Below are 11,646 nucleotides of genomic sequence, written 5' to 3'. Positions count from 1 at the left end.
CAGTTCCAATGTATAGTGAACATTTTCAGTGAAATTCAAAAATCAAATTTCAACCACCCTTTTCTAGCAAGTACATTTATGTCAGTTATCCAGGGTCTACATATGCACAAATATTGCAAGTTTTATATCAGCAAAAATTAATCACAGTTTTGTCATAGACTCCCATGCATGTATAGTGGATCAACATTTTTGGCGAAATTCCAAAATCAAATTTCTTTTACACATATGTTTGTGTAACCACCCTCTCTTATTAAGTACAATTATGTCAATTATCCACCGTCTATATATGCACAAGTATAGCAATTTTTGTATCAGAAAAATTCACAGTTTTGTCATAGGCTCCTATGTGGATCAACATTTTTGGTGAAGTTACAGAATCAAATTTCTTGTACACAAATGCACGTGGGAACCACCCTTTTCTGAACTTTATATTTTTATAAATTATCCAATGTCTATATAAATGCACAGATATTGCAAGTTTTATATTGGAAAAAAATTGTTCCTAGTTTTCTCGTAGATTACCATGTATAGTGAATCAACATTATCGTTTAAATCAAAAATCAAACTTTTATGCACACATGCACTTTTTACGTGCCACTGAGCAAAGTACCATAATTACATGAATTATCAAGCATATAAATGTAGAGATATAGCTTGTTTTTATGGGAAACATGTTAAGGGTTTGCCTAATAGACTTCCATGTATTATGATTTGATATTTTTGGACGAAGCAATATATCCGGCCACATTTTGCCTTCCTTTTAGGGGGACTTTCGAAAATCCTCCAGCCCCACCCCCAGAAATCAAATGGTCCACCCTTATAAGGGTCGCGGGGTGCGGGAGTCGCCATGGACCCTTAGTATCAAGAAGCGGAAATAAATAAAAATAGTGCAAAACGAATTAATAATAAATGTAATTTGGAGTTAACACAAACTCTGATATCGAGGGAAAATACCGTCACATGCGTGAAACCGTCCATGACACAGGCAGAAAACCATGCAAAGAGGTCACCATTGGTGGCGTGTAGGGCTACGAACAGCTAACAGCTGTTTTCCCTGGTTTTCCCTGGGCAAGCACGCGCGGATTGCGTGCTGTGCGTATCAGTGATACTATCACGCGCAAATTACGGGCCAGATTTAACCAAAATTCTTCCACTCGAACCGTGTGAACACGACTGCTTCTATTATCGTGAAGTAAATGTCGGTACAAAGGTTATCTGTGACAGAACGAAGACTTGTTTATAGATGATCCTACGCAGGTGAGCCGAGCATCACTGCCGTCTACAGGCCAGGTAATAGGTTACTGAAATCAAATACTCGATCGACTTTCAGTCTGTTCAAGTGTTCATCATGTACACTGTCATCCTGTGAATATCTTCATTTGTGTTCAGATAGCTCAGGGGGGAGTGGTCCTTAAATACCTCCTTGAAGTTGAATAGCCATACATCCTTATACTTATTGATATCGAACAAACGGCTGTAGCTGTAGTTAGCGGGGTAGTGCGTCTATGCAGGTCACCAAAAGGTCAACCCCGTGGCGGGGTTGACCTTTAGATTACCCGCATAGACACACGCTACCCCGCCACAGACAGCTGCGTTTCCACTAGCTGCAGTGCTTGAGCTCGAGGTTTTGCCTGGGTATGAGGTTCAGACGGCAAAACAGACTCTTGTTTCGCTGTCTGATCCAAATACTCTGGCAAAACCTCGAGCCACAGCACTGACTCTCAAGCCATCAGTGTCAATGTCAGGTTCCACAGAAAACTGGTGCCTTTGGCCACATCCTGCTCATCTCATGTCACTTCCCTCGCCCCATAAAAGTGTGACCGCATTAACATGGTCACTCTACTGCTACAGTGATGCATATGACAAGTCCATGGCTAGGATATACTGGTCAAAACTCTGTGAAGAGAATTTCTTCAACAGCATCGAACACGATGAACCCTGAGTGATGTTAAAGATGAAACCCAAAATACTCAATGAAGTTCACTGTTTGGCACTGGCACCACAATGACATTGTGGTACATTCAGTATTACAATCAATCAACAACCCAGATCCCATTATACAACCAAAAGTGAACTGAAAAGAAAATGCATTTATGTGCTAGATTCACACAAAAGTGATTCCCAGAATTAATTATGTTGTTCTCGAAAGTTTGATTAGTCACACCTTGTTAAATTATTGTCATGAAAGTCAAATTTTACCCTTCAAGTTGTTCCGACAAGTTTATTGACTATTTAGGCAAGCAAAATTTAGACAGGGTAAATATGTTTTTAAAATGTTTATTGTTATGAGACCAAATGTACATCAATAAATTTAAAGTTATATAGTGTACTCACTTCACATGTTGTCAACTTTGTCCCCATCTGCCCATGGACTAACTGCTTCTAGATAGTATTTATGGATGAGTGAGAATGATTGATCAACATTTTTGTGCTGAAAAACACCCGATCAGGACATGGCAAAGCAGGTCACCAGCCAGGTCACCATTAATTTTAGGGGATGTTCTGTAGACCACATGACTTTTTAAAGAGTTCCTCGTATTTTGAAATATGAGAAGCAAATTCCTTCAAATTCTACTGCCTGAGACTAATAATCATTTTACACTTATTGGTGAAACCAACGCTAACGACTAAATATTGAAAATTTTCATGCTAGTTATTTATCACAACCTCGCTCATTGAATGATATTTCCCTCATGCCGAATTATATCATTGAGTGAGAATGCATCACCTATTTAACCTTTTCAACCATGGTGGTAAACTTCATTTGAAAAGAGGAATCGTTTGCCATCGCTTTCGCTCTTTGTTTCAGAGAGGTCAAATGAAAAAAATGGTCATCACCTAAACACGAACGCATGCTAAAGGGGTTTTTACACAAAGTTTGGTCGATAAGGTGTTGTATTCTCATGATGTGTCCATGAGGTGTTGCTGTGTAACTCATCAAAATACAGTCACATCACTTGAATACGACACAGTGTCAACCACACTTCATGTAGTCACCCCCTGGTGTTGTGTAAGTGTGTGTAATCAACAGCTGCAACAGTTGCCAACCATTTTGTACTTCAATGGAAGGTGCAACAAAATTTGTTCAAATGCACTTGACTGTGAAAAAATCACAGGCTAAGGTCTGTAAAAGCTATTAAATATTGTGCATACACTCACTCTGGCTTGCCACATGTAACCAAATGTGAGCAAAATTTCATCGACGCTATTTTTATTTATATTTTATTTATTTTACAGACCTGACAGATATTGCAATGGGTGATAGGCTGGACCAAACCACAGATAGCTGTCTTGCCAGCACTTCCTACATCGCATTGGCAGAGAGGGGATTTTCAGATACAGTATTGAACTCGCTGAATGGGTTACGTGAACAGGCCATCTTGACTGATGCTATAATTTGTGTTGAAGATCAAGAGCTTCACTGTCACAAGGTAGTGCTGTCTAGCTGCAGTGGTGTATTCTGTCAGATGTTCTCTACAAGTACAAATAACACAACTCATAGAATATACACAAGCATTGTCTCTGCAGATACAATGAGACAGCTGGTCGATTTTGTGTATAAAGGGAAGGTGGAAGTCCAAAGGAGTGATGTGCAGAAGCTCCACACAGCTTCAAAACACTTTGGAGTTTCCAGTCTGAGCAAATTGTGCGAAAAATTTCCTGGAATCTCCGGCCAAGAACCTGTCTTGCACTGTGTTGCAGGTGATGATGTTGAGGCTAGGGGACAGCAGACTACAGAAAAGTTTTCTGTCGCACATAAAATGTCACTAATTGGTTCAGGTACTCATGCTCAGACAGGGGAGAGGATAAGAATTAAAAAGGAATTAACCTACCAGGAGATTGGAGAGAGAATTTCCCGGAGAGAGGGAATAAGTCATGAAGTCATGGATTGGGAATCCAGTTATCATGGCAACAATACCAACGACTCTTTTTCAACACATTGTCAGTTGACAACTGGAAGTGATAGTGGAAATGAAGGCCACTGTCAATCTGCTACAGGTGAAATGTCAGATACTTATGGTACAAAAACATCTCATCAGGTAACCATATCAGTGAAAACAGAACCTGTCCTTGATGATCCTGAACACTGGCACTCACATAGTTATCAAGATGGTGATACAGATTTTTACTCTGTGGGTGGTAGTGCAGCAACACATCAGTCATCTGCTGATGCATACGAGGATCTTGATGATGATAGTGATGATGACAGCCAGCAGTTCTACATGGCAACAGAGCTAAATGATGATGCCACGGCAACAGATGATTCATTTCAGGGAGAGAAAAGAGGAAGTACAGAACTCTCCTCCATGGCAACAGAGTGGATTGCCGCTGACCATGGAGGAAAAAGTGACAGCGACAACACATGGGAACTTCAGGAAGATGGACATGTAGGAGACTTGGAGACTGCATCACAGTGCAGTAACACTTCATCAAATACATGTACTGGCTCACCAGTAACAGGATCTACATGTATATACCCTAGTAACAACAGAGCAGACTACCCAGTAACACTGTAGCAGCTACTTTCATATCAGGATCGTGTATGGCTGACACGGAGCCAACCCAAGGTGTTTCTACAGGAATGGATAAGGAAAAGACAACAGAAGTCACTCAAGAAGTTGAACCTGTAAACAACCTAAATGAATGTGAAAAGCAGGCATCAGGAAGTGATATTTACAAAGTTTGTCATATCTGTAATATAATATTCACGTGCAGTAAGCTGTGGAAACTTCATCAAGACTTCCATAACAAGCCAGATTCCAGATATTGTGTCAGCTGCAAGGACTGTGGACAGCAATTCATGTGTTTCTTGTTGTTTGAATTACACCAGAAACAACATCAATTAGGCTTTACCAAGGACACATGCCCACTCTGTTACACCAAATTTTCAAGTTACCAAAATGTGGTCAAACACTACAGAAAAGTCCATCGTCACAGTCCACATAACATTAATGCTCAGTCAGAATATTCTGGAGAACAAAACGGTTCAAAAGATGATGCGGAGCATCATAACAATGACACACGGTGTAAATGTGTTCAGTGCACAAGTTCAATACAGAGTACCAAAATAATTAACAACAGAGAACTTTTGAGTCATCCACATTGTAAAGATTGTGACCAGTTCTCACAGTCCCCAACTCTACTCAACCTTCATCAAAGGCAGCATGAGTTGGGGTTGTCAAATCAAACCTGTCCCTTGTGCCTCCAGACTTTCTCAGCATCTGAAAACTTACAAAAACACTTCAAGATTGCCCACAATGAAGGAACCGTGCGGCAAAATGACAACCTTGATTCGCCAGTACCTGAAGATGACATGGAAGATAACTCAGAGGAAAATGATGACCAAGGTGATTTGGAACCACAAAGGCAATTTAAAACACTGCATTCTGGCAATCAAAGTGATTACACATGTCGTCAAACAGACGCAACAGGTCAGACTTTCAGTGACATCTGCGTGTTTAAACGTTTATACACATGCAAAGAATGTGGACAACATTTCAACTTACAAACACTGTATAGATTGCATGAGAAACAGCATGAATTAGGGTTATCGAATAAGACCTGCCCATTATGTGGACAAACATTTTCAAGCTTCTGTAATCTTGGAAGACATTTTAAGACTTTCCATAAAAACAAGATGACAATAGTCAATGTAAATTCTATGAGAGATGATTCTGAACAAGGAACACAAAGAGATTCGTCGTGCAGTCAGAGCGGTGATGGTGCAGTGAATGAAGCATGCTATGATGGTCATGGAAATCAAGCTATCATAAAATATGGCAGATGCCAAAAATGTGGTCAACTCTTCATGAAGGAAGCTTTATTCAAGATGCATGAAAGACAGCATGAACTAGGATTATCCAATCTACAGTGTCCATTGTGTGGCCGGATGTTCTCAACATTTGGTAACCTTGCTAAACATTTCAAACAAGCCCACAGAAACAAATTGAGCAGTTTGGAGTGTGATGAAAATTCTCCAATGAATGAATCTGAAAACAGCATGGAGGATGACTCAGAGCAACAATCAGAAAGTGATCTGCAGGATGGCATTGAATCAAAGTCACAGTTTGGAAAACTTCATTCTGGCAATCAAAGTGCTGCCAATATTACAAATACTGGTAGTCAATCAGTCCCAAGCAAGCAGCCTTTCTATGATGTCCGGGTTTCTAAATGTTTATACACATGTAAACAATGTAGCCAACAGTTCAACTCACACACACTGTTTAGTTTGCATGAAAAGCAGCATACATTGGGGCTATCGAATACAACTTGCCCACTGTGTGGACAGACATTTTCAAGTTTCTGTAATCTTGGAAGACATTTCAAGACTGTTCATAAAAACAAAATGACAATAGTCAGTGTAAATTGTATGAGAGATGATTCTGAACAAGGAACACAAAGAGATTCGTCGTGCAGTCAGAGCGGTGATGGCACAGTGAATGATGCATGCTCTGGCAGTCATAGAAATCGAGCTATCTCAAAATATGGCAGATGCCAAAAATGTGGTCAACTCTTCATGAGGGAATCTTTATTCAAGATGCATGAAAGACAGCATGAACTAGGATTATCCAATCTACAGTGTCCATTGTGTGGCCGGATGTTCTCAACATTTGGTAACCTTGCTAAACATTTCAAACAAGCCCACAGAAACAAATTGAGCAGTTTGGAGTGTGATGAAAATTCTCCAATGAGTGAATCTGAAAATAGCACGGAGGATGACTCAGAGCAACAATCAGAAAGTGATCTGCAGGATGGCATTGAATCAAAGTCACAGTTAGGAACACTTCATTCTCGCAATCAAAGTGCTGCCAATATTACAAATACTGGTAGTCAACCAGTCCCAAGCAAGCAGTCTTTCTATGATGTCCGGGTTTCTAAATATTTATACACGTGTAAACAATGCAGCCAACAGTTCAACTCACACACACTGTTTAGTTTGCATGAAAAGCAGCATACATTGGGGCTATCGAATACAATTTGCCCACTGTGTGGACAGACATTTTCAAGTTTCTGTAATCTTGGAAGACATTTCAAGACTGTTCATAAAAACAAAATGACAATAGCCAATGTAAATTCTCTGAGAGATGATTCTGAACAAGGAATACAAAGAGATTCGTCGTGCAGTCAGAGCGGTGATGGCACAGTGAATGAAGCATGCTCTGGCAGTCATAGAAATCGAGCTATCTCAAAATATGGCAGATGCCAAAAATGTGGTCAACTCTTCATGAAGGAAGCTTTATTCAAGATGCATGAAAGACAGCATGAACTAGGATTATCCAATCTACAGTGTCCAGTGTGTGGCCGGAAGTTCTCAACATTTAGTAACCTTGCTAAACATTTCAAACAAGCCCACAGAAACAAATTGAGCAGTTTGGAGTGTGATGAAAATTCTCCAATGAATGAATCTGAAAACAGCATGGAGGATGACTCAGAGCAACAATCAGAAAGTGATCTGCAGGATGGCATTGAACCAGAACAACAGATTCAAACAATTCATTCTGGCAATCAAAGGGACTCGTAAATATTCCATGTGAAGTAACTTATGTGCCTATATGCAATAATTCAGTAGATTTTCGATGGGATTCAAATTCATAGCGTACAGAGACATCACAGTCAAAACCGCTTGGCCAAATCCCCACCCTTAAAATGAGTAGTTCAATAACCGATCTTGTAATACAATTTTGCTTACTGCGACCCCTCCACATACTGTAGAGTTCATGAAGCACTTGCACTCACATACTTGCTATCACACATCACACACAGACTTTATCAGAGCAATGAATACATTGCTTTACTGGACGAACAGCCTCGGGGACAATTCTCTCCTAAACAGCAGAGCTATCAACCCAGGGTAGAAAATTCAATAGATTTTCAATACAATTTGAACCCACAACATATGGCACCCAGTCACCTAGCGATTCTTTAGCCATCACAGTCCAAACTGCTCAGCCAAATCCCCATCCTTAAAAAGAGTGCGTCAAATTATAACTGAGCTAAGTTGTTACATTTTTCTGACTGCGACTCCATCACACGCTGTAGAGTCCATGAAGCACTAGCACTCACAAACTCACTCGCACACATCGCACACAGACTTTATCGACTTTGGTGACATTTCACTTGATGACAACTCTAAATGAAATGTTGCTATCATTATTGCAGTGTGCAGATGGCTCTTTTGAACTCACATGCTCAGTTAAAAACCTTAACTCGCTTTATTAAAACATTTTTAAACAGCAAAAAGGTTTTGTTTATCATGCATACTGAGTTTTACATTTTTAACAACATAAAATGCATTGTCCTCCACATCTTGGAGAAACAGCAGGTGGTCAATTTATGTAACTGTACACAATTTCCATATTAGTTTGTTGTGAAAATGCTTGATGGCCCCTTTCCCCTTGTGCTGGAGGCACACTAGGAGGCAAATGTCATCTCTCTGTCAGTTTGTGTGTCAGTCCATCTGTCTGTCTGTTGGTAGACCAAATGTATGGAGCTTACAACTGAAAACATTATTGCAGCCAATGTGACCAACTTTGGTATGTGGAATGTTTGAATGATTATCTAGAACTGAGTGGAATCTTGAAGATGTGTCTTGCAGGATGAAGAAAAAATTATACGATTATTTTTCTTCACAAATTTCCATCAATAACGTTATTACTTTGATAATTGGTACAGATGTTTTTAGGGACAATGCATTCAATATTTGTTCAAATTAGCATAAAATATTCGTGTATTTTTTTGATAACTTACATAAAGGAAAGATTTTTCCAATAGGTCTCAATTTTGACTTTAGGGTTTTTATTATAATCTTCTTAATATACCGGTGTATCCAAATGATGATGAAATTTAGATGTGTAAATATGTGGGCCCAATTTTGTCAGTTTTTGTCAAAACATTTTTCAAAGCTGCTTTGTAATAGCGTTCAAAGGTATCGATAGATTCCTAGGAGTGATTGATTACTTATGACATGTTAATGCTATTATGAAATTTGCATTTGCAAACTTTTCGACAATTTTCTCTCTTTTTGTCAGAAAATCATATTTTGACATAAAATGCAGTCTAACAGCTTTCAAATTTAGTTTATAAGATCCTAGACCTGACTGCTTTCTTTTTGTGCAATGATGATGATATTTGCACAGTGCTTTTTAATGTCCCCACGGACACCGTCCGGGGGGACTTATAGGTTTGGTCATGTCCGTGCGTGCGTGCGTGCGTCCGTGCGTGCGTCCGTCCGTTCACGCAGATATCTCAGAGATGCAAGAAGCGATTTCATTCAAACTTGGTACAAGGATTACTTCATATGTCATACAGATGCACGTCATTTTGTTTTGTGATACGATCCAATATGGCCGCCAGGCGGCCATTTTATTACGATTTTTTCATGTACAGAGCCATAACTCAGACATGTTTCAACCGATTTTATTCAAAGCTGGTACAAGGACATTGACCAATGTCATAGATATGCACGTCATTTTGTTTTGTGATACGATCCAATATGGCCGCCAGGCGGCCATTTTATTACGATTTTTTCATGTACAGAGCCATAACTCAGACATGTTTCAACCGATTTTATTCAAAGTTGGTACAAGGACATTGACCAATGTCATAGATATGCACATCAATTTGTTTGTGATACAATCCAATATGGCTGCTGTGTGGCCATTTTATTACGATTTTTTCATATGCAGAGGCATAACTCAGGCAAATCTCAACCGATTTTATTCAAAGTTGGTACAAGGACATTGACCTATGTCTTACATATGTACGTCAATTTGTTATGTGATAGGATCCAATATGGCCGCTAGGTAGCCATTTTATTACGATATTTCATGTACAGAGCAATAACTCAGACATGTTTCAACGGATTTTATTCAAAGTTGGTACAAGGAGATTGACTAATGTCATACATATGCATGTCAATTTGTTATGTGATACGATCCAATATGGCTGCCTTGCGGCCATTTTATTACGATTTTTTCCTGTCGAGGGCCATAATACTCTAAGGCATATCTTAACCGATTTTATTCAAAGTTGGTACAAGAACATTAACCTATGTCATACATATGTATGTCAATTTGTTTCTTGATATGATCCAATATGGCTGCATGGCAGCCATTTTGTTACAATTTTTTCGTGTCCTTAGCCAAAACTTGGGCATGTCTCAATTAATGAAGAGGACTCTATCCTCTTAGGACATGTAATCAAAGTACCCATTAACAAGTGGGGACTGTGTCATCAACGATGACTTGTTAATGTAGCAAAATAAACCAAGATACACCTGTTTCAGTTGTTTTCACATTTGATCTTTTAGTGTCATGGACTGTTAGGGTTCCAGAAAAAATATCTTGTTAATTACACTATTGTTTTTCATCACAGCCTTACAGGACTCTGAAAGTCTTCCTTTGACATGTGACTAGATTGGTTAAAACAACATTGATACTTGAAATACACTTGTTAAGAACCATGTTATGTTGAAGCAATAGATTCTGCTTTCCAAGAGAGGCATTTTCTGAAATATACAGACAAATTTTAGTAACATTTGAACCTTTTCAGATTCTCCACTCAATTGTGTAAACTTTGGGTGTTTACAGTCTTTGGGTATGGTCATTTGTGTTAGAAACAAACTCTTGATACACTACATTATGTTATCATTTATTTTGCAATTTTAATTGTATTTAATTACTAATTACTGTTAAACAACCATCAAGAGTTAAAAAGTACAAGTACACTTTTCACATCTCTTCCCATAGATATCGGTGAAAGTATCTATGCTGTAAACATGCAGGATTTTTAACAAATAAATTGGAACACTGCCATCTCTTCTAAGGAGTTGTGTCATTTTAATCATAAAACGGAGTTGTACTGTTTTGATTGTAAAATACACGATTGAAACTAATTTAGGATAATTGGATGGTGAAGTAATAGTGGTTTAATCCGCAAATGTAAGCGCATCTATTTTTCTTTTTAAGTTATACACTTGTTTTTATTAGTAATTTGTAATATTGCTACATTCAGCTATAGGACTCCTAATACTTTTGAGAAGTTTGAAAAAATATGAACATCCAATCATCCGCAATTAGTTCCTATTGTGTTATAACTCAATATGCTTATTTATTATTATGCTTATTTAATGATTAATTTTTGTCTTTAGACACATGTTATTGGATACACCTGTAAATTTCCAAATAGAAGCCACCTCCAAGCTTCAATCTCTGTGTAAAAATGAGAATTTGTCGCATCGAAATTGCATTAAAGAAGATCTAAATTATGAGGTGCGGCTTTGTCCGCAGGGAAACTAGTGAAACCGCACTTGCCTGTGCGACGCCCTCAGCATTGATGCACTGTTTACTTTGTTTTTATTGACGGCAGTCACACCCATAGCTTGCCCGATGCCAATCAATTCAGTCAACTGCTGCGGTGGAGGGACCGTGAGTCAACACACAGTTATATGTACCTGTGGTCTATTCCGCTCTGCATCTATATATGTGCCCCATAGACTGTACATATGCCTGAGAAGAAGGCATATGTACACACGTCTATGGGGCACATATATAGACGCAGAGCGGAATAGACCAGAGGTGACATGTGGTGAATAGCTTTGTCATTCACCTGGAATCGGTCGGTACGATTGTAGAGGTCTAAAAAGGG

At 38.9% G+C, this 11,646-nt stretch overlaps 1 protein-coding gene across 3 annotated transcripts; it reads left to right on the top strand.

The window, feature by feature from the left end:
- The first annotated feature begins 1,027 nt into the window (after nt 1–1,027).
- LOC139115344 (zinc finger protein 14-like) lies at nt 1,028–10,814 on the top strand. 3 transcript variants are annotated; one of them, XM_070677383.1, is made up of 2 exons: nt 1,028–1,257; nt 3,238–10,814. In XM_070677383.1, the coding sequence occupies exon 2, from the start codon at nt 4,544–4,546 to the stop codon at nt 7,520–7,522; it is 2,979 nt and encodes a 992-aa protein (XP_070533484.1). In that variant the 5' UTR covers nt 1,028–1,257; nt 3,238–4,543; the 3' UTR covers nt 7,523–10,814. The 3 variants fall into 3 exon arrangements, with proteins under 3 accessions (XP_070533484.1, XP_070533483.1, XP_070533485.1); XM_070677382.1 differs by having other exon boundaries at nt 1,028–1,290; XM_070677384.1 differs by having other exon boundaries at nt 3,238–4,539.
- The last annotated feature ends 832 nt before the right edge of the window (nt 10,815–11,646 follow it).

The sequence above is a fragment of the Ptychodera flava genome, chromosome 17 (genome assembly GCF_041260155.1).
Source record: "Ptychodera flava strain L36383 chromosome 17, AS_Pfla_20210202, whole genome shotgun sequence".
Lineage (NCBI taxonomy): Eukaryota > Metazoa > Hemichordata > Enteropneusta > Ptychoderidae > Ptychodera > Ptychodera flava.
Note: the sequence above shows the minus strand (reverse complement) of the source record. Positions and strands in the feature narration are given on the sequence as shown.